This window comes from Crocodylus siamensis, chromosome 11 (genome assembly GCF_052110815.1).
Source record: "Crocodylus siamensis isolate JL-2025a chromosome 11, ASM5211081v1, whole genome shotgun sequence".
Classification (NCBI taxonomy): domain Eukaryota; kingdom Metazoa; phylum Chordata; order Crocodylia; family Crocodylidae; genus Crocodylus; species Crocodylus siamensis.
In genome coordinates, this window is record NC_143405.1 from 21,239,785 (window position 1) to 21,263,233 (window position 23,449).

Genomic DNA, 23,449 nt, shown 5'->3' on the forward strand with positions numbered 1-23,449 from the left:
ACCCCAAGCTGCCTTCCCCCTTCCTCCCTGGCAGCTGTCTGTGGAGGTGGGGACTCCTGCATTCCCAGCCAATGGAAAGCCCCCTCCCTACACCCCGCTGCCAGCTGCTCCCAGCCTGGACCCTTCCCCATGGGTACCACCATGAGTTCTCACATTTGGCCTGTTTCCCAGGGGAATTCCCCTCCACTGCATCCTCCCTGGGTATTGGAGCTCTAAAGAGGCCACTCTAGGTCTGTTTCCTGCTGGGCAGGTAAGCGGGTGTGCACAGAGGTGCTTGGGCACTCCCATGGGACAGGACTGGGTCCATGGTGCTGCTTCAGAGCCCAGACTGGGGCCCTTCTCCAGCATCCAATGTGAGTGGCAGGCGGGAGTGCAATGGCATAGACTTTTATTTATAGTAACAGAAGTCCTGAGGGCATTGGCTCCCAGCCAGGGCCCACCGTTGCTCCACAGATTTTACCTGGCTCAGGCACCAGAGCTGTGATCTCCCACAGTAGGATTCCCCCTTTTTGGGGCACATCATGCAGCACACACCAGCATGCCCTTCATCCCGGCCAACAGGACCCATTGGAGCCAGCAGGCAACAGGCTCTGGCAACGTGTCCTTGCTGCCAGGGACATCAGTGCCATCAATGCCAGTGAGGAAGGCTCCTGCCCACGGTGCTCCAGGTGGTCCCAGCCCCTGGGAAGCCACTCAGAAGTGGAGCTGGACAAGGTAGCGGATGCGACACTGGCTCTCCTGGTAGATCAGGTACTCACTCTGGGAGAAGAAGGAGTCCTGGTATTGGGCCACGGTGATGGGTGGCCCCTGGGACACCAGCACCTTCTTCCCATCTATGATCAGTTCCTGGTCATAAGCAGGGTCTGGGGATGGGGCGGGATTAGTGCATAAGAACCTCACCCCCCTCCTTGTTCCATCTTCAGTCCCATCTCCATCACCCCCACTCAGGTTTGGCTCCCCCCTAGGTCCTGTTCTAGGTCTCACAGCCCAATGCCTGCCCCAGCCCCCTTCCACTCTAACTGCCCCATCTCCATTACTGAGCCCCCACCCAGATGCCAACCTATCACCTCCATACTGCCCTGTCCCTATGTCTCTACCCATAAGCTGGCAAGGATGGCCAGCTGGAAGAGCAGACTGGGAAGCTGTGGGCGTACCCGGTTCAGTCTTGCCGCAGGCGATCACGCTGTTGTAGTTGGCGGGAGGCTTGCACAGCGAGGGATCATCCTGCATGATGCGATACTCCTTGCCCAGGGCTACCTCATTCAGGAACATGATCCCAATCTGCTTGGAAGTACAGCGCACTGCAGGGAGACAACAGGGCTGAGAAAAGGGGTCCTGGCTGTAGGTGGTTTCCTGTGCCCAGCTTACCTCTCCTTAGGGCACACAAGGCTCCATTTGCCCTCTTGGCCCTCCACATAACTGGCATCTGCTAGGAAGAAGAGATCAGTGCTCTGTAGTAGCCTCCTCCTGGCTGATGGAGAATTGGCACTGAGGGCCAACCCTGTCCTACCCCACTTGCCAAGAGGAGGCAGGAGTCTGGGCTGAGAATGGGGGTGACTGCAGAATGTCATGAGGCTAGGGGAGAGAGGGGGTACAGTGAGACAAAGGCTGCTGGTTGCCAGGCTGCCATCCAGCTCCCTGGCTCTGCTCTCATCCGTTCACTGTGCTCCCCGAGACTTCTTTGCATAGGTTGCTTTCAAGGACTCAAGTAGAGTAAAGGGAGACAAGGGAGGACTCCCCTCCCTTCTGGCTGATAAGGGCCTCTTACCCCATCACCTGCAATGTCCAACTCAACCCAGCCAAGTGGACTGAACCTCCAACAGTAAATGGAGGCTTCAATGACAGCACCACACTCCCTGGACAGATTCTCGGCCCGAGAATGCTGCCAGTCTCCCCCAAGCCCTGAGGGAAGCGAGACTGCAGGAGCAGGAGGCCCTGGGGGAGTTGCACTCAGCTGGGGGAACCTGGGGGAACCAGAGCCTTACCATATCCTGCCGATTTGCTGTTCTCTGAAGCGAAGTAGAGCCCCTTGCCCACACGGCCACCTGAGTGTGGCATGATGCGCAGACCACTCTTCAGGATGGCAGCAATGACAGCCACGTTGGTGCCATGCCATAGCAGACGCCGGTTCTCCAGGCTCTCATGGGCCTTGAACCGCTCACCCTGTGGCAACAGAGAGGAGCAGCCCTCAGTTCCAGGCAGAGTCAGGACTGTGAACTAAGCTCAACTGCACTGGTCTGGTACCCGAGCCAAGGTACTACAGGAAGACAAGAGGATGACAGAAAAAAAGGGCAGACCTCATCTGGTGGAGAGGGGTCTGGCATAGACTTTTACATGGGCAGGCCCTCTGGGGAGCGAAGTGGGTTGGGGTATGGAGATGGGTACATGGGTATGTGCTGTGAACTGTGCAATGGGTTTTTAATGATTTAACTGTCAAAGAGTGCTTTGATCTGCCAAGTGAGCCACAGGGGCTTCTTGGCAGAGTGTTGGAGGTACAGTTATTTATACACACAAACAGGTGGTTTTTTTTCCAAAAAGAAAAAGGGACTTGAGGAGAGATAGATTTAAATGGAATTGTGTAGCGGAGGGTGCACCCCTGTCCAAATGCACTGCAGACAGGTCGCCCTACACTGTTGTAACTAGCTTCCCACAGGCCAGCTTCCCAGTGGGAGGGTCTCGGTTACATGCTGACTTTATGAAAATGGAAGACTCTTCCCTAGCTTGCTCCTGCAGCTGTTCGGCTGAGGGCAGCTGAGACTCGGGGGCATCTGAGCCCTAAACCTCTGGGCTTAGGCTTGAACGCAAGATGCCTGCCATTGGATTTGGGAGTATATGAAGCCCCAGGCTGAAAAGTCTGGGGTGGAGGATACTAGCCATTTATAGCACCACATATGGCGTTTGAATGATTGAGTTTTGCTCAACTGGAAGGATTTAGAACTCACCTGACTAATTTGACCTGGAATACATTTTTCCTCCAAAATATAGATAAAAAAGTCAGAGCAGGTAGAAGGGCTGGGTCCTTGCTCACCAGGTAGGACACAAAAAGCAAGTATGGAGAGGAGCACCAGCAGGATGAGTGACCCATTTCAGGCAGCAAGGGGAAAGCTGAAGCTTCAGGGCCCCATTAGTTGAGATTGTATCCAGACTGCCACACACAGGACACTTTCCAAACACCCACCTACCCCAAGTTGCCTTCGCCAGGTAAACCCACTGGTGCCAGCAGTGCTGGGAGCCCTTGGGTAGACAGAGCTCTCCTGGACACCACAGCTGCAAGCACCAGACCAGCAAGACCCAGGACAGTCTGTGATTAACACAACAGATGCAGATGTTCAGCTGTCACCCTGAGAGCTTCCAGCAGTGCTGGACCTGTTTCCATGTTAGCAATGGCTGTGTGGCAGGGTGATCAGCTCTCAGCAACCAATTCCCAGGCACATTCTGCATCCCACAAGCTCCTATTTGCTCCCAGTGTGTGAGCAAGGCTCCAAGTTCTCTTAAACCAGCCTCTGAGTGGTCTTCTGCAGACCCCTCACCTCCCCCTCCCGGTCGACCTTCCAGATGTTCAGGATCTTGAGGTTGTGGTAGGTGCAACCAGTCTTCTCGATATAGGTTTGGATCACCTGCAGGAGAATAGAGTGAATCCTGGGGTACAGCCCTAGCCACCCCCAGCACAAAGATCCATGTGTATGTTCTCAGCTAGGGGCCAGGAGCTGGTCTCTGCCCCACATGAGCAGGTCTTTCTGCCGGGTGCTGGTGAAGGCCTGGACACACCTAAACCAGCCATCTGCTCCCTCAATACCCAGATAACCCTTCCCCATGCACCCACTGGCTGCTCCCCAAACAAGGGATTATCCAGGCTGTGGCGCCCCCTACACTTGACCATCAGCTCCACTACTAGGGCCCACACCCCTAGGTTGCCCACCACATCCTCAAGCTTCTCCCTGGAGGTCCCCTCAGCCATGCTCTCAGAGCTGGATGGGGAGGGCACCCATTGAATAGTTGTCTACAGAGCTGAATTGTGCCCTGGTAGGAAGCAGCTACCAGGTTTCCAGGTTCAGCATAGCCAATGGGAGGGCTTCATGGGAGGGAAGGGGGGCCTCTAAGGACCAGCATGGACACGTAAAAGGGAAGACATCCTTGCTGCGCTCCTGGGGCCCACAGATCTCTGTGTTCCTACCCTGTCCTGAGCCATGCCCACAGCTCCTCTCAACCTGGGCTAACATTTCTCCTCTCAAACTGCTGCCTACACCTGCTGGTACGGGGCCAGCTGCCACTGTACCTGGTAGTCCTTGGATGTCGGCGCCAGCAGGGAGAGCTCACATTTGAGGAGTGCGTAGTCCTTGTCCAGTGGATGTGGAACTTCAATCTTCACCTGCTCTTTCTCCTCCTCCTTCTTCTGTGCCTGCAGGCTCTGAGCCAGCTCAATGTCTGCCAGCACCTACCAAGGCAGAGACCCAGCCTGAGCTTTACTCTGGAAGCACACAGCAGGACATCTTTAGGGAAAGGGGAACAGCAATCCTGGGGGTTCCTTGGCCATCACTTATCCCAGTACCTCACACAACCCAGCTGAAACATGTGTGTCCCAGAGCTCCTCACAGGAGGCTCTCTCTAAAGAGGAAATGGCACCACACTCCTGATGGCTCACAGAGAAGTTTTTCCTGAACACATTGGTGGAAAGGGCTGGGGCCTGGGGGCAGGAGCTGGCAGTGCTGGTCCCTACTGCCACAGCCCACAGAGCAGTGAGCAGCAGACTAGTTGGTAAAAATTCCACACTGGGGTGCTGGCAGAGCTGCTTTCCCAACATGCCAGTCTCCTGAAGGAGCAAAAGACGCATGCAGGCAAAGAGAGGACACTGCAGCTTCAGGGCAGTCTCTGGATAGCTATTTCCAAGCCTCTTTCCTGCACTGACTGTGCTTCCTGACTCTGACCAGAAAGCAAAGAAGCCAATGACACTTCCAGCTGCATAGAGCACTGGGCAGTAAGCACAAGAACAGCCATGGGCAGGAAGGGTTCCCCTCATACCAGGTGATGCCACACTCCCTGTCCCCCAGTCAATCCAGCCTTGCATGAGTTTGCCCTCCTCTAAACCATACAAACCACTGACACCTCCTGCAAGGCAGCCCCTATTCGACTGGACAGAGACCAGGCTGCAAACCTGTGGGAGATGTGGGGGAGGTCATCCCACCCATGGAGAGGGCTCTTACCAGCAGCATGTCCTTCTTGGCCTGGAGGACCTCCTGTGTGTTGATGGAAGGCGGTCGGGTCCGCCCAAAGTTGTGGGGAATGACAGTGTAGAAGTGGGAAGACAGCTCCTCCAGCTGCCCGGAAGGCTGGGACGGTTTCTGCAGGGCCTGCTCAATGGCCTCCAGGGCCTCAAAGCCCTTGGCAATCTGCTGCTTGCTCAGCTTCCCCAGCGGCATCTTCTTCACATCTGCAGGAGGCAAGCAGCCACGGGTGTATGGCATGAGTCAACAGTCAGCCAGGGCCCAAGTGCTCCACCCACGCCCACCTCACACGCTTCTGCTGGCGAATGACTTGCACAAGCTCTTGAGATCAGGCAGAAGCCCTGACATCTCCCCAGCAGCCTGCAAAGGTTGGGAGTTTCTCTGCCACATGAGAGAAGCTCCTAGGATCCCTCCAACTTCCACCAGCCTCCCAGCTGAGGGGCCTACACTGCAGACTCCTTCCTCTGAGGCATGGAGGAAAGAGCAGTGTCTCAGTTTAATTCATCTCATCCTGACCTCAGTAACCCTCCAGTTCCAGCTTTGGGGGCCTTCAAACATCCCCCTGGCCTATGCTTCCCAATCTGGTGTGAAGCTGCCCCCAGCTCTTCTAGTCCCAGACAGCTCCTGAATGGATATCCAAACATCATGCATCTCTGTGATGCAGGCCCTCTAGGCGAGTGGTCTCCAAACTTTTTTGATCACACACCCCCTATAAGTAAAAAATTTTTGAGCATGCACCCCCAATATATGTACATTTATAGAAATAGAAGTTCTAATATTTTCTTCCTGCACCCCAATGGATCGTCTTGTGCACCCCACTTTAGAGACCACTGCTCTAGGCATTGTGGGTGGGCTCACTAGTGCCAGAATTTGGCCTTGGCTGATTGGTGGCAGCATCACAGCCCGTCATCCCACCGCAGCATGAGCTACAAAGCAGCAGCCTGGCCCCAGGGACAGTTCATGACACCCTTTAGCAGTGCCCCGCCCCTTTGGGGTGTGGGGCCCCTTGGGGACCCTGGCCCACTCCCCTAGGCTGTACCTAGGTTCATGGTCTGCATGGCTTCTTTGAACATGTCGTTGCTGAAGATGAGGGACACCAGCTCCTGGGTGGCCTTATTCAGAGTACAGGGTAGTATCTTCTGCAAGTAACTCTTCTCTCCATCCACACTGTCCACCTGGGGAGGACAGGAGACAGCCCAGGGCCAGATTGGCAGAAGAGCAGTTTTGGACACACACACACAGACACAGACACACAGACACAGACACACACACAGAGAGCAAGAATTTCCCACGCACCCAGTGGGACCAGGCAGCCTAGCTGCATGTGGAAGACTCTCCCCACCACCACACACACTCCACCCCTAAGCTCACTGCCTTCCCCAGCGATGACCATCTCCGCTGTGAAACAGCCCAAGGAGTCAGGACCACTGATACAGGGGTCCTTCACTCCAGCAGCCACGGGGATGATCTGTGGCACTAAGAGCCAACCACAAAGGTGCCTGTTCAGGCATTGTGGTTGATGAAGTCCCCCCCTCACCCTGTTGCTCCCACAGAAGCTGAAGCAACACTTGTGGCAAGACCTTGGCAATACAGCCCCACATTGTGACTGCATAGCAGGATGGGGGAGAGAGGGGGGATACTGCTCTCCACCTCTCTGACGATGCCAAGCCAGCCCTGCAAGCCCTGGGCACACATCACCCTGGTCCATGCTGCCTCAGGCAAACACAGCTGACCCAGTGTGGGAACAGCTGGTGAACCCACCCCCATGTACACTGCTCACCTTCACAGACACTTCCCCCTCCTCATCCCCAGGCTGCACCTCGATCAGCGTGTATTTGCCAGCATGGGCCACAAAGTTCTCCCGCTCGGCCCAGCTGTTCTTGGTCTTCTCTCTAAACTTCTTCTCAAAGTCCATCTTGGCTGCTTCCACGGAAGGGAAGCTGGCGAGCTTCGACTGGCCCGGCTCTCCCTAGGAGGCGGAAGGGAGCAGGGTCAGGCTCAGCTGTCTCCTTTTGCCTTTTCCCATGACTTTCCCCTAGACTGGGGCTGGCTGCTGAACTTTACTGTGCAGCCACAGGCACCATTGTGTCCAATGCATGGCTGCAGCCTGTGGGGACTGCAGGACCCAGTATGCAACTCCCCACTTGACCGGGGCAACAAGGTGACACTGCTCACTGGGACCCAGAATTGCTGCCTGCTGCACCTCTTGCAGCATGCAGGGGTCTCAGTTCCAGCAGACATAGCTCCCCACATGCTGGCTTTGGACTCATCTGCATCTCTAGCTTTGCCAAAATTGAACTGACACCTCAGAGTCACACCTGTGCTCTAGTGCCGTTTTTCTGGCTACTTTGAGGGAAAAAGTGAATTTTCCCTACCTCTGATGGGGGATGAGGGCTGCATTCATGTATCCACAGTTGTCTGCAAGCTCCCCACAGCCCCATCACAAAGAGGAAAGCAGAGACCAGGAGACTCAGGCTGAGGGAAAGTGGGCCCATTTGAGCAGGGAGAACAAATGACTCGGTCTAAAGGGTAAGGGACCATGCTGGAGGGGACAGTGTATTCTTATGAGAGGCGGTGTGTGCCCGTGTGAGTCCTTGCCAAGTAGCGTGACCACCATCCTGTTTTTTCCCAGGACAGTCCCAGATTTTGGAGGCTAGTCCTGGATGCAGGGCATGGTCCAGCAGCACAGTTCCCCAGGAAGGCAGCCAGGGAGGTCACCTGTCACAGCATGCCGCTTCACCTCTACCTCTCCCTGCAACTGACTTGGAAGGGAAGGAGGAAGAGATGTCCTGTATTTCCAGCTGGGACAGACAGTCACCCTATTACTGTGGGGCAAGGATAAGGCAATATGCAGACAAAGCAAAGCCTTCCTAAGGGTGGGGCCTAGCTTCAAGACACCCAGCTAAGCTCCCTGGGAGGCTCCAGAAAAAAGCCAAGACCAAACCTGGACTCTACGAGAGCTGCAAACTTAAAGCTATGGTTTCAAATGAAAAACCCTTCAAATGCCTGGAAATGCAATGCTCGGGCCAAACCCGGCTGACCTTGCCCCAACCACCACCTGGCAACTGCATGCTTTTCTTCATTGTCTTACTCAATTGTCGGGACAGGCCAGCTAGGCCCCTTCTGCTTGGGAGTTCAAACAGCACCCATAAAGACACTGCAACCAGAGCTCTGAAAACTCAAGAAACTGGGCCTGAGGGCTCCTGGCAATGTGTCAAGCATGCCTGGAAATGACTCACGCATTAGCAAGCAGCATGGTTTGGCCTGCAAGAGGGGGCAAGCTGACGAGGTGGGGGAATCTCGCAGCACTCATGGGCATGTGCGCCCACCCCCCTGAGGCAGCTGGGCTCCAGGCACTCAGAGAAGCAGCATTCATGATGACAATGAATGGCCTGGGCTGCAACTGTCTCTCTGGTGGCAGCAGCAGCAACTTTTCTGCCTGAGAAGGGAGTTCCTAGCCTGAGGCAATAGATCCAAAGCAACAACTCGTGGCTAGCACTGCAGCCATATGTCTGTTATCCCCCTTCTTCCCCACAGCAGGGTGCTAAGCTCATGAGGGTCCCTGCTTAGCAGAGCTCACCATTGAAGCAACCAGGCTGTGACTGCCATAAGGAAGGCAGCCAACTCCCCCACTGCAGTCCCTCCTGTGCCTCGGCAAAACAGTCTGCTGCTTTGGCCCCTCTCTCCTGGTCTGTGTGGAGGGGTGGGAAGAACATGCTGTATCCCCTCTGACCAAAACTCCTGGGGGTGTTATCTCAGCGGCCAAGGGCCTGATTTGTTGGTGACTGTGGGCCAATGCCAGTGATCTCTCGGGGGGAGGTGAATGACAGTGCCATGATCTGCCTCTAAGGATGGGGGAAGGCAAGAGGATGAGAGGTCGAATCACGATGTGTGACTCAACACTTATCCCTCTCCTTTCCCGGAGAGCGTAATTTCCCTGCCAATACGATTATCCAGGACAGGTTCCAAAACTCATGGCCCACGAGATGAGCTCTGCGTGGGGAAAAAGAACAACAGATGCAAATCTGGAAAGACTCAGCCATGGTCAGTCCCACAGGATAAAGCAACCCAGTGGTGGGAACCAAGACAGGTGAGCAGCCAGCTCTGCAGACACAGCCAGGAGAAACTGGGAGCTGAAAAAGAAGTTCAAGGAAGAATTCTATTTTGCAGGTACAAGTACCTGGCATGTCAAACCTGTTAATTAAGCACCCAGGACCCAATTAAAGGAGCTGCCAGCACCATAGAGACCAATTGCTGGACAAGTGTTAACACCCCAGTACTGGCACGGGTGGGCAAAGACTGCATCACCCCTAATAGAAATCTCCTGGTCAGAGACAGGTGATTCCCCTGATGGGTGGGCAGGGGAGGCCCTGCCACATGGAAGGGGCAGGTGCTTGGGAAAATACTCACCACACGGCCCCAGTGGGTCCAGCAGCTGTAGGTGCCATTCTGTTCAATAAGCTGGATGATGTAGAACTTGTTGTTGTTGTGCCCAATGTTGGTTTGGTTCAGCGTGCACTCATAATCTTCATGAATCTAAACCCAAAGTACCATGGCATCCACTCAGTGCAAGTGAGGATGGACACTGCACTGCCCTGGGGTCTAACAGGGAGGGGTCCCCCAGGCCTGTCCTGAGGAGAAAGGTGAGCTGACAGGGCTTTTGCTGGGCAGAAGGGGAGCAGCCTCCTGTCAGCTTTGCCAATGTGCCTCTAGATTCACATGGAGTGAAAGCCCCCAGGAATGCAAAGCCAGAGTTCTCCAAGGGAGGGAGCTCCCACTCCAGGGCAGAAAGAAGCCCTCTGAAGGACAACATCTAGCCAGGTGAAGCAGAAAGGGGTCTCTGACCCCTGACTGTGCCAGAGGGGAACATGAATCTAGGTAACCCCCCTCTTACCTGGGCATCACTGGCACAGCTCAGATAACAGGCAGAGTCAATTTTGGCTTTAAGTTTCTCCTTGGGTGCTCTCTTCAGTGCCTCCACAGTGGAGTGGAAGCTGTCCACTTCTGGCTCTGGCTCTGGCTTCACCTTCTTGCCCTTGGTTACTGCTTGAGTCTTGGTAGCTGCCTTGCGTTTTGGGGCCATGGCTCCCTTCAGGTAACAATCAGGCTGCTGCAACAAGAATTAGGGCCACCATGAGACTGTACCTAGCCATTTATTTCCCATAGAGGCAAAATGGAGGGGAAGAGATTCAATCTCTGCCACAACCCAGCAGTCTGCACAACACCTAGACACAGCCCCAATCTAAACTAGCGGTAGGAGAGAACATCAAGAGATCTGTAGGGCCATGGACAGAGAGGACAGAGACACTGGCAGTCAAGGCAAAAGCTTGGGGTCTGAAGATCTGAACTGCCACCAACTCAACCTTGCAACTTTGTGCAAGCAAGTCATGTTGCAACTGTTCCCACCCACAATATGGGAATGAAAAGCCTTTCCCCACCTCCAAGAAGGGAAGCATGAGGTTTCAGGGCACTGACTTGTGAGGAGTGCTTAGAGATGGACGCTAAGCAACTGCATGAAAACTCACGTCTGCTAGTGCTCTTCTAGCTGAACTGCAGAGTCTTTCCCATCACCTCCTCTTTCAGAGGAAGCATCCAAGTCAACTCCTTATTTCCTGGCACAATTGTCATCCTGTCCCATCCTCCCCCTCCCAACCTTGTGTACCTCAACAGATCCCAGCAGAAGGGAGGAATCAGTGTCCAAGTCACCCCCTGGTGTTATGCCTGCCAGAGCTGCACTTGGGTCAGCTTCACCAGTTACGTTTCAACCCTCTTGGAAGTAATCACAAAGTCAAACCAAGCCAAGAGTATGGAGCCTTGTGGAACTGGCCCCAGGCTCTTCTCTAACCTGGGCCTCAAAAGCCCTTGGCATGTAACCCCCAAAGCCATCACTTCCCTATCTGCAGGACAGAAAGAGTCCAGGTGGTTTTTGGCTAGCATGACTGTTTTGTCTTGGGTTTTGGCTTTGGCAAAACCCAAGACATGCTCTCTTACCACAGAGAGAAAAACCCAAAGCAGCTGCTCAAGAATCATCAGCTGTCACAGGTAGGCATGGCTAACATTCAGGCTTCAGCCCAAGCTCAAACATCTAGCTTGTATTTCTCTTTCCTGAACAGAGGCTGATACATTTCCTCATGGAGAACAGCCAGTCCTACCTGGCTTTTTCCACCCCCTCGGGTAGTCAAGGGCTACCTGGCCATCCAAACTCCTCTTTGCTCCTTGGGCTTTGGTTGTCAGGACTGGCATAAGGCACAGTGCATGGTGGGAGAACTCCAGTCTGCCTTTTCCTCTGCCTTCCAGGGACTGCATTAAATAGCTAAGGACTGTTCTTTAAGGTCTCCCAATACTTCCTGAGCTGCTATCTACCTTCTGCCAGGGGCCCAGAGAATCCCCATTTTGCATTGGTCTGGAACATGAACAGGTCTTTATTCTGGAGAATAGAAGATGATGATCAGATGCCCCATTCTCTGCTGCTCATGGCATCTCTTGTTCTTCTTAAGTACCTGCCCACACTGGCTTGAGAGTCAAGACTGAAACCCACAGTTTCAACTTGGCTAAAAGCAGATCCTACAACACTTATTTCTAACACTCCTCACTTGGCTATATGAAGAGCCCAACTGCTTGAGGACAATCAACCCATGGTAGTAGTTCTGAAGCACAGCAATAATACAGTTGAACACATCCAAGGAGAAACCCATTTAAAGAATTTTTAAATGCTGATCACAACCCAGCTATCCAAGGCCACAAGTATGCACCCCTTGTGAACTGTAGTACCTAGCTGAGTCCAGGAAGCACCTGCACCAGCCTCATCTTAGCTGACCTGAGTTAAACTTTCAGATTTTATTCACCTCTATTTGCAACGCAACAAAAAGTGTCCAACATGAATATGCAGCATTCCAAAGCTAACACTATAGTATCCTCACAAAAACATCCCACACAACAAATTGCTGGCTGGGACTCTCCTTTGATTAGCTAGAACAGCTTCCCTTCCAGGTTCTTCCCGGCATCATGCAAAGCAGGTTCTTCCTTGATCAAGGGCCTATTTGGAGGTTTTAAGAATACAAGATAATTTGTTGTGTCCAGTTTTGCTTTGTCAAGTGCATAAAGAAGCCTGAAAGATTTTTCAGAATTATTCTAATATTAAAAACATATGACAGCTCTTAAAAGTAGTGGATACAACCCTGGAAGATTCTATGGACCACCTGCAAAGTGGCAGAATAACCAAGGAAGCAAAATCCAACTAATGGGACGTGAAGAGGACTTTTATGGATTCCTTTAAATGCTGCTGTCATCATAAATAAATAAGATAAATAAATAAATAAATCTGTTTATTTCAAACACTCAACAAACACTCTGGAGAAAAGTTCTCTGTGGTAAAGACTGCAGCAGCAATTTGTAGAAACCATTTCCTTAGGAGTCCCCCCATTTACCTAAGATAAAACACACTGAAAGCCAGAGACAAGGCAGCCTAACCCCACAAAGGATGGTCCACGGGTAGAGGGCCTTTTCTTCCCACAGCAGCAGAAAGGAGAAATGAAAGCAGCTCCAATATAGCCCTTCCCTTCAGTCCCAAAGGTAAATTGAATCCAGCTGGTCACCTAGCAATCCTCTGCTGCAAATTCTCTCTTGGCTTCATTTGCCTGAACTAAATCAAAGCAACACACAGTGCTGGCACACTGCAAAATAAAGAGGAATTCTGCCTTGGAGACATCCTTTGATTCAATCCATAAGGCACTTGGAAGAGACTTAAACATAGAAAACCATAATAAGGAATAAATGGCAAGGCATCCATACTGCAGAAAAGATCTGGGGATCAGAGCAGCCCACGACTGAATAAGTAGTCAGCTATGTGAAGCTGCTGTAGACTAAGGCAGATGTTGTTCTGAGAGGTACTAAACAGGGGTATCAGAGACTGGACACAGGAGGTAATACTGCCCTTCACTCAGCATTGGAAAGGCCTCTGCTGTATGCAGGTTTGAGCACCATGCTTCAAGAAACATGGAGACAGACTGGAGAGTCTGAAGCACAACAGAAATGATAAAAGGGTTGGAAAACGTCATCTAGGAGGTGAAAGAATTGAGTGTGTTTGGGCTAGAAAAAAGATGAATGGGGAATGGTAACTATCTTTAAATAGGCACCAGGTTGTTAGAAAGAGGATGGCCATGCTGATCAAGTGTTCTCTAGGACCGCTGCAGGACAGTAAGAAATTTGCTTAACTCATAGCAAGAGAGGTTTTGACTGGACATGAGAAAAATCTTCTAGCTGTGGTGCAGAAAGACTGCAGAGCAAGGTGGTGGAACCCACTTCACTAGAGCTTTATGGCCAGGGTAGACAAACATCCATCAGAAAGGTTTTGGTACACCTGAGCATGTCTTGGAGGAAAGGGAATTGGTTGGCTGACCTCCGGGGGTGTGTGTGTGTGCGTGTGCGTGTGCGTGTGTGTGTGCGCGCGCACAGAGTCAATGTATTCCAATCTTGTCCCTCCCTCCCATGCCCTGCAGTCATTATTCACATTCTGGAGCTCCACAGCACTCCGTATGCGTGTGGGTGTGTCATGAACCCCATTACATACAACTGTGTACAAACAGGACAGAAGTACACCTGCAGAGCAGAGCACACTAGGGTCTGGCCAGCTTTTGACTTGTCCGTCTGGGGAAGCCTCACCTCAGCACAGGTAGCAACAGGGTCAGGTATGCAGGTATAAGCTTCACAGGTACAAAGGGCAAAGTGCTACATAGGAGGGAGGGGCACGGTTTGTCCAAGTGGTCTGGTACTCAGCAAAGCAAGAGGGGCATTGGAAAGGCAGGGATACACGGAGAGGGACAACGTGGCACAGCAATTATCATTTGCTCCTGACCCAGAATTTCTTCCAGGACAGAGAAACTGGGAGTCTTACTCCTTCAGTCAGTCTCAGGGCAGACCAATCCTGACCAAAACAGTTGATTCAGAGCAGCGCCCCTGCTGTCCAGTCATGCTCTAACAGGCTAGGGACTGAACAGAGAGGCAGGATCCCCTCACTTGCCTTCTTAACCCCCTCTGGATGCCGGCAGCGGGGGGGAAGCAGAGGGAGTGCTGCACTCACCTGCGGGAACTACCTGGGAGCTTGCTGGACTAGGGTTGTTCTTCTGTGTCCGCAGGGAGAGGTTGGCAGGGCCTGATGCAGGACAAGTTTGGACAAGCTGGAGCCCGTGCTGCTGCCTGCTCACTCGATCCCTCCCTCTCCCCTCCTCCTGTGACTTCAGCCTTCCTATGCCAAGCAACTCCCCTAGCAGGAAGGGAGCCAGCTCAGTCCAGCAGGCAGGCAGGAAGGGAGCTGGCAGCACTATACCATGCTGTCAGCGCTGACTCTAGCACCAGCGGGCAGCTCTCCTTATGTGGACACCTAGCCAGATGAGACCCTAGGGCTGCCGGGGAGCAGGCAGGGAAAGGAAGTGAAATGGCAGCTAGAGATCCTCCCCACTAGCAAGAAGACTAGCCTGGGGCAGCAGCTTTCTGGGCCCAGCTCAGATCAGATTCCTATAGCTCAGCCCTGAGCTGCTGTACACAGCTGCCTGTGGAGCACAGCAGGCAGTGAACACCCTCAAGCTGAGGGCCACCAGCGACTCATGGTGCCAGCACCTTCCCTGGTACCCCAGGTGTGTGGGTGCAAGGAGTGTGTCTGTGATCCTCACCACACACTGGCCTAGACTACTCACCACATTCCTCACTCAATGGGAGAGTCCAAGAGTCTTCCCTGTGCCGGGGGCGAGGGCTGACATCTGCCTGGGCATGCTGCAGACCCTGCACCTGTCTGCTCCAGCCCTGTCAATTAGCAGCAATGTGAAGGTTATCCTGGTCAGAGGAGCACTCCCTAGTTCTGCACGGACCCCTATACGGAGGGGCACTGCTCCTTACCCTCTCCAGCCAGCCACTTGGTGCAGGGGGTGGGGTGGAGTCTCTTCCCATCTGCCCAGGCCCGCATAGCTGCAGAACTAGAAATAGGGTCCTGCAGGCAGCAGTGAGTCCTGCTGCACAGCAGGCTAGAAACAAGCACTTGGCTCCAAACAGCTGAGGCCCGTACAGGCAGCTGTATTCATTGGTCTGTGCTAAGGGCCTCTGCAAGGGAAGCAGAGGCACAGGGACCTTCCAAGCAGGGACCTCCGCTCTCCCCAGCAAGGTCCAAAGAAAGGAACCTGGGCCAGCCACAGTCCTACAGCTCCACTGCCCATTCAAACCTGCATAAAAAAAAGTGAGGCATACTCCCACCCCCACCATCCCAAGCCCACAGAGTTTCAGCCTCAGACACACACCCAGCTCAAGCCCAAGGCTCTTTTCCTGTATCAGAAAACGAGAGTAGAATTGGGCACTGCCAAGAGGCTGAGATGCAGTGCCTAAAATCTGCCTGTCCCCCACTTCACAAGCCCCCAGGCTCAGCCCCTCTGTATCTTATCACCTCTTTTGTTAATCTATTTGGGCTGATACCAGCCTTCTCCGCTTCCCCCCCCCCGCCCCCGCCCAGCCTGATCCACCACACTTCTACCCACCCACTCTGATCTGACATCATCCCTCTTCCATGCATGAAAATGCAGTGTGGTGAATGGAAGCAGGGCAGAGCTCAGGGCCCCTCTGTACTCTAGCTGTACTGCCCAGGCCTCCTGCAGGACATGCCAAAGAAGACAGGCATGGTCTGCTGGCAGCAAGGTTTGGATTTTCTTCTCTGTGCAACTGTTTCTAGGTTGGACATGCAACCACCCAGCAGCTCCACCAGGCATGATGCTACAAACAGCAGCTGATGGCTGTCCTGGCTACCAGGGGTAGGCACCACACATGCAGCAAAAGAAACTTCTCTCACTGTGCTTTGCTCCACACCCCACTGGCCTCTGCATTGGTACAAGACAGTGTGAACAGACAGGCTGCTGCAGAAATAGTGGCCAGCCTGGGCCTCCCAGCCTTGTGCCACAGGGTACATCAGCACCAGAAGGAAAATTCTCCAGCACCCTGCAAAATTTAGGGATAGGTGCTGATGAGTGTGAAGCTTAAGCTGAGCTGGGCCTACTCACAAATGTTAAAATACAAAATACTGATGACAATTGCATAGTGCAAGAGGGTGCAATTTTGCATCTGGACCCTCTGAAAAGAAATAATAAGGCATACTTCAGGGGTGCACTTGGTAGCCATGTTGATCTGAGACGAGAAGACATACCAAAAACTAGGACTCTTGGTTCCAGAATGATACCTTTTATGATAAAAAGTCCCTGTAGGTGGAAAATAAACTTCATTTTTGCACAAAGGGAGCTGAAGATGGAAGGCTGTCTCTCTGGGTCCATGAGAAGACACTCTCACGGACCCAGAGCAGCAGCCTTCCATCTTCAGCTCCCTCTGTGCAAAAATGAAGTTTATTTCCTGCCTATGGGGACTTTTTACCATCCTATACCATCTATTCTTTTCCCAGAGCCTGACAAAGAGACTTTGATCCCAAAAGCTTGCAAAAAGGTACAATTTTCTTGCAATTTCCCAGTTGGTCTAATAAAAGGTATCATTTTGGAACCAAGAGTTCTAGTTTTTTGTATGAAGCATACTTCCATTTTCTCTCACTATACCTATGATGATTTTAAGCAGGCTCCTACGTGTCTAGTATGTGACTGTGTGAAATGTCTATCTTTAATTAATTATTATAACAAATATTTCTTTGCAATTATCTCACGTTTATGTGCAGGAAGAGACATCTTCTATATGGGTTTTGATAGGCGTCTCCTGATTAAATTTTCTTTTGCCACAGTAGTTCCCTTGATCTTCCAAGGGTAACTCCTCAAAAACTGCATTTTTCCCAGTTGTTAAAACAGCTTATTGATATGTTCCAACTCAGTAAAAATTGATAACCTCCTGTTACTGAAGAAGATAAGTCAATCAAAATTGGGACTTTCTGATAATCAAACTCTTCATTATTGGGTAGCAGGATTTTCCTGTTAATTATTGCTTGGGTTTCTCTCTTGATTTACACAACTGCAAGAAATGCTTTGAAGATGCTGAGCTAAAGGGTATAAAAGAGAAACAAAACAGCACACTTCAAGAATGAGAAATCATTCTGACAAGAACTGCTACTGTGCCCAGCTGATCTTCTGGTGAATGGATCATCCCCTCGAGAAGCTGACAAGACTGAGACGCCTCTTTGCCTGGATTGGTGAGACAATATTAGGGGTACACCGATAGAGATTTTTTTGGGCAGATACCGATAGCCGATTTTGAAGGAGGGATATTGGCTGATATGGATCAGAATTCCAATGTGCAGCCCAGCAGCTTGAAGAGCAGTGTTCAGCCGGTAAGTCTGTTGTGGTACAAGAGGAGGGGGAAGGGAAGGGTTATGGGGGGGAGCAGATTGAGACTCCTGTGGTAAGGGAAGGAGTGAGGCAGGGGCTGCAGCAGGGCAGGGTGCGAGGTGGAGCTGTGGCTTGTACAGGGGGCGCCGGGGAGGGATGGGGGGTGGCTCCTGCCACTGCAAGCAACCCAGGAGGTCATGGCGGGGTGCCCCATGGATCTGCACGTGGGGCGGGCCAGGCCAGGCCAGGCTGCAGGCTGGGACCAGGGCCTGTGCCAGGCTCTTCCTGGAGGGGGCTGGACTGGACTGTAATACGGTGGGCAGCGGTGGTGCTGGGAGGGAGGTTGGCGGGGAGGGTATGGCGAATTTTGGTGTGGCTGCCAATTTTGGCACCTCCCCCACCGCTGTAGACCCGTCCCAGCGCAGCCACCCGCCCCAAGCGCAGCCTACTCCAGCCCTGGCCCCGGCCTGCAGCAGCACCCCGCCCTTGCCCCACACAGATCCAGGAGGTACACCCCGCATGCCCTCCTGGGATGCATGTAGTGGTGGGAGCTGCTCACCCCCACCTCCTGGATGAGCTGCAGCTTGGTCATACACCCCACTCTGCCCCAGCTGGGCAGTGCTTGCCCCAGCCACACTCCCTCCCTCACTGTGGGGGGCCTTGATCTGCCCCCCCATACCCTTTCCATTCCTCCTCCACTTCCACTACAACAGACTCACCAGCAGGACACTGTTCTTCAAGCTGCCAGGCTGCATTTCAGAAATCAGATCCGTATCGGCCAGTAGGTGTCCTTAAAAATGGGCTGTTGGTATTGGCTCCAAAAATCTGTTGGTGCACCCCTATTGCTTGGGTTTCTCTTGATTTACACAACTACAAGAATGCTTTGAAGATGCTGAGCTAAAGGGTATAAAAGAGAAACGAAACAGCACACTTCAAGAATGAGAAATCATTCTGACAAGAACTGCTACCATGCCCAGCTGATCTTCGGGTGAACAGATCAATGCCTTGAGAAGCTGACAAAACTGAGATTGCCTCTTTGCCTGTATTGGTGAGATACTATCACTTTTACAGCTAAATATACGGGACTTTGCTTTTTTTTGGGGGTTCATTTAACCATGAACTTTTGCACTCTGAATAGTCCTGAATCCCATTTCATAACTTAGCAGGTGCAGCTGCCAGGGCTGAGGACCATGTGCTCAACAAAGGGAGACAATGCCCTCCAGTGCCTACAGCACAAGGAGCCAGACATTTGCAGGCAGCTCTGTGGCAAAATCTCACTAATCCCCTCTTGTAGGCAAGGCATGCCATTGCCACTGCTGAATTTCCTGCGTGCTCTAAGCTTCCAATCCAAACAGAGCCCTGGCACTGCTGTAGGCCGACTTGTGGTGCAGTGTCACAGAGACCCCGTGCAGGAGGATGCTTGCTCAGGACCAGTACAGCCTTGCCTGGTCTCTGAGAAGACCCCTGAAGCCAGCCCAGGCATGGCTTTGAGAATAGCTGAGGAGGAGCCAACTTCCTACTCCAAGACCCCCGCCTTTCAGCCTCTCTTGTTCTCTGTGGCCCTGGCTTAACAAGATGGCACCCAGTTTCTCTTCTGAGAGAGGGGCTTTACCTTTTAATGGGAAGAACATGCACAATCTGTTTCCAGCCTTGACTCCAGGGCCAAGCTGGAGAAGGGTGGCTGAAGCAGAAGGCCCTGAAGCCTATTTCTGCATGACCATAGAACAAACCTATGCAAATGTAACAACCAACTTGGTCAGCAAAGGAAGCAATCAGCATGTCAAGTTAAGCCAGTAATGACATTTAACTGAACAGAGTACAAGGCCTGAATATTAGAAAGACTTTGGGGTAAGTCTGGACCATGGAGTCTCTCTCACTCAACGTGCCAGCTCTGACCTTGATTCCTACCAAACCCAGGCCCCTGCTATAAAATACATTCACTTCTGCCCCCCTCTTGCATATTGCTTCCTGTGAGAAGCTCCCCCCATTTACATGCCTCCCCTCTAACCACTGGCTCCTTTGTTCAGCTTTTGTTTTCCATTGCTCCACATCCCAGCCCCCTTTATACAGACCTGTCCAAAACAGTTTGCCTAGGCCTCAGCTCCCACGCAGGCCCCAGTTCTTTCCATCTCTATAACTGCTACAAAGTAGTACATAAAGCACAGATGTTCCATTTCAGTTGTAAGCACGCTAATAACATTTAGTGAATTATGCAAATCTATGTGGTGCCGTATTTTAACCATATGTGTATGATAAAACTTAACAGAAGCCCCCCAGAACTTCCAAGGCAGGCCAAAAGAACCAGAGTTCATTGCAAGGTGCCATTGGTACAAGACAGTGGGACAAGCTCATCAGCTTTTTTTTAACCTTGTTCGTATGGACTGTTTCATAGTTTCATAGTTTGTAGGGTCGGAAGGGACCTGAGCAGATCATCTAGTCCGACCCCCTGCCATGGCAGGAAAGACTACTGGGGTCAAATGACCCCAGCTAGATGTTCATCTAACCTCCTCTTAAACACCCCCAGGGTAGGAGCCTGCACCACTTCTCCTGGAAGTTAGTTCCAGACCCTAACCGCCCTGACCGTGAAGTAGCGCCTCCTGATATCTAACCTAAACCTACCCTCTGCCAGCTTGTGACCGTTATTCCTGGTCACTCCTGGCGGTGCTTGGGGAAACAGTGACTCCCCCAGTGCCTGCTGATCCCCCCTGACTAGTTTATAACAGGCCACAAGATCCCCCCTCAGCCTTCTCTTGTGGAGGCTGAACAGGTTCAGGTCTCGTAGCCTCTCCTCGTAGGGCCTGCCCTGCTGCCCCCGATCATGCGAGTGGCCCTCCTCTGGACCCTCTCAATGCCGTCGACATCCCTCTTGAAGTGCGGCGCCCAGAACTGGACGCAGTACTCCAACTGCGGCCTGACCAATGCCACATGGAGGGGAAGGATCACCTCCTTGGACCTGCTTGAGATGCATCTGTAGATGCATGACAAGGTGTGGTTGGCCTTCCTTACTGCCTCTCCACACTGCCGGCCCATGTTCATCTTGGAGTCAATGATCACTCCCAGATCCCTTTCCGCCTCCGTGCTGACAAGAGGGGAGCTCCCCAACCTGTAGGTATGGTGCCGGTTGTTCCTCCCAAGGTGCATCACCTTGCACTTGTCTGTGTTGAAGCCCATCCTATTCTTGTCCGCCCACCCTTGCAACCTGTCTAGGTCTGATTGTAGCCTGTTGCATCCTTCCAATGTTCCCACGTCCCCCCACATCTTAGTGTCATCAGCAAATTTGAACAGGGTGCTTTTTACCCCCTCGTCCAAATCGCTGATGAAGATGTTGAACAGTGCAGGCCCGACGACCGAGCCCTGCAGAACCCCACTGCCCACGTCCTTCCAGGCTGAGAAGGACCCATCCACTACCACCCTCTGGGTGCGGCCCTCCAGCCAGTTGGCGACCCATTTGACTGTGTGGGTCTACACCACAGCCCCCCAGTTTCTTAATGAGAATGGGGTGAGAGACGGTGTCAAAAGCCTTCCGGAAGTCCAGGAAGACTATGTCCACTGCTACCCCTGCATCTAATGATCTGGTGATCTGATTGTAAAAAGCCACCAGGTTGGTCTGACAGGACCTGCCACTGATGAACCCATGTTGGTTGCCCCTAAGCATGCAGTCCCCTGCTGGCCCCTCCTGGATGTGTGCCAGCATAATTTTTTCGAACAGCTTGCCTAGGATTGAGGTGAGACTAACCGGCATATAGTTTCCCGGGTCTTCCTTCCTGCCTTTTTTGAAGATGGGGACCACGTTGGCCCTCTTCCAGTCCTCCGGTACCTCACCAGAGCACCACGAGTGCTCGTAAAGTTGTACCAGGGGACTTGCAATGACCTCGGCCAGTTCCTTTAGAACTCTAGGGTGGAGATCATCCGGGCCGGCTGACTTGAATACATCCAACCCCTCCAGAAGCTCCCTAACTAAATCCTTGCTAACCCGTGGCCCAGGTGTGCCTCCCCCGGGGCCCGAGGGGGGCCCAGCAGGGAGGTGGCTGTTTTGGTCCCTACTCAGGAAGACGGAGGCAAAGAAATCGTTAAACATGTTAGCTTTGCCGTTTTAAGTGCATTGGCAAGGGAAGAAGTTAATTTATGGACTACTGAGCACCACCTAGTCTAGGAAGATCCAATTAATGGCAAGACCAAAAATAAGGAGGTTCCTATGTTACATTTCTCAGTGCTAAATCTTGGCTAATTGACACCTTGCAATGACCGCTGAAGAACTGGTTTGAAATTGCTCTCAGGGGTACTGGGAAAAAGTAAGTTTCCTAAAACTTATATTCCTTTAGCTGAGCAGATAAAAATTAGACCTTCAAACACTCCATTTGGAGACTGGCTTTTGAAGCAAATGAAGCCGATGGCCTTCTCTATTCTGTGACCTCAGACAAAAAGCAGAACATAAAAAAGCCGGGTAAAGAAACATATGCAGTGTACTTTCCTATACATCTTTCTCTTAAAGAGACTTATTAGGCCTCTACTAAAAGGTCTATTTTCATTTGCCTGAACAGTTTTCTAGCTATTTAAAAGCTGACAGGCAAAGGGCTCCATTCAGCAGAGTCCAACTGGTTAACAGGCTGATGATCAATTGCCTCAAAACCATGCTGCCCACTAACATTTAATGACTGTCCTTAGTCTGTGAGGGATATGGTGGAGGTCTTGTCCACCAAGGTGGACAATCATTTATGGCAGGGGTGGCCAATCTGCAACACAGGCGTTGTTAATGGCACAGACAGCCCTTGTGTGCGGTAAAAGGGAGATCGGGGACGGGGACAGACATGAGTGGATCTAGGATTTTGAAAAGGGGGGTCCAGACAGTGTGGAGCATTCTTCCATATAATGCAGTACCTATTTTTCTCCAGGTAAAGAGAAACAAGAAGCTTTACTAATATGCTAGAGACCTAGGGCTATATTATTCAGTTTAACATTAAAGAAAAAAAACAAATATAACTTCACTGGAACGGGTTAAACATTGTCTGCAGAGCTCCATTATCAGGAGCAGCTGACAGGAAGCAGCACTGCAGAAGATAAGCTAGCTCGACTGGTGGAACAGGAAGACCATCAAAAAGGAGATGGCTTTGTTCCCAGTGCCCAACACAGAGTTTAGGAAGCAGGAAGATTTTAATGAGCCACGAATTCAGTTGATGCTCTCATGGCAGCTCAAACGAAGGTGGCTAGTTTGCAATTTGGCTGGAGCAGGAATCAAAGAGGGGCGCAAGTGCACCACTGCACCTGCCTCTGGAGAGGGCAGGGAGCAGAGCAGCAACCTGGGGACAGGAGGGTGCAGGGCTAATCTGTGGCCCTGCTGCGGGCAAGGCAGCCCCCCACCGGCTCGCACCCTGATGGGGCCAGGCTGCATCACATCAGGTCAGCTCCAGCTATGACCAGCAGCCAGCACCACCCACCACGCTCCAGCCTCCCCAGCATCGCTGGCTGAGGCTCCAGGTCAGATGATGTCCCTCTGGGCAGCAGGCGCTTCGAGGCCAAACTGGGACCAGGGTCATCGCTCCCACCCTGGGCTCCAGCCACTGCTCAGAGCCGGGCCTGGGCCTCCATCCAGTGCTGCGCGGCCGCGGCCCAGGCCCTACACGGCCCCTCCGCTGCCACAGCAGGGCCGCGCCGCCCCCCGCAGGCCGCCAAAGGCTCCTGCACCCTCATGGCGCGCACGTACCAGCAGCCCGACAGAGCGCAGCGCGCCTCCGCCGGAAAAATCCCGCCCCTTCGAGGGAGTCTCCCTGATGGCAGAGACAGTTTGGACGGACAGCGCAGGCCGCCAGTAGGAGATGAGGAGGCGGGGCCCAAAGGAAGCGCTATCCTATGGGGGAGGGAGGAGAGGCCGGAACGGAAACGCAGAAAGCTAGGCTGGACCGCCCGCCCCCGGCAGCTGTCCCAACCAATGGCGGA

General features: G+C 52.6%; 1 protein-coding gene across 5 annotated transcripts; it reads right to left on the reverse strand.

Annotated features, from left to right (window-relative positions):
* Nucleotides 1-371: 371 nt before the first annotated feature.
* Nucleotides 372-23,339, reverse strand: PARP3 (poly(ADP-ribose) polymerase family member 3). Of its 5 annotated transcripts, none has more exons than XM_090022606.1 (11): nt 23,217-23,339; nt 10,117-10,332; nt 9,633-9,758; nt 7,003-7,191; nt 6,262-6,397; nt 5,202-5,428; nt 4,277-4,435; nt 3,531-3,617; nt 1,986-2,163; nt 1,155-1,301; nt 372-863 (listed from the first exon to the last, which is right to left on the reverse strand). In XM_090022606.1, the coding sequence occupies exons 2-11, from the start codon at nt 10,303-10,305 to the stop codon at nt 694-696; spliced, it is 1,608 nt and encodes a 535-aa protein (XP_089878732.1). In that variant the 5' UTR covers nt 10,306-10,332; nt 23,217-23,339; the 3' UTR covers nt 372-693. The 5 variants fall into 5 exon arrangements, with proteins under 5 accessions (XP_089878732.1, XP_089878733.1, XP_089878734.1 ...); XM_090022607.1 differs by lacking the exon at nt 23,217-23,339 and adding an exon at nt 14,915-14,937; XM_090022608.1 differs by lacking the exon at nt 23,217-23,339 and adding an exon at nt 14,302-14,437 and having other exon boundaries at nt 372-759.
* Between the last annotated feature and the right edge of the window lie 110 nt (nt 23,340-23,449).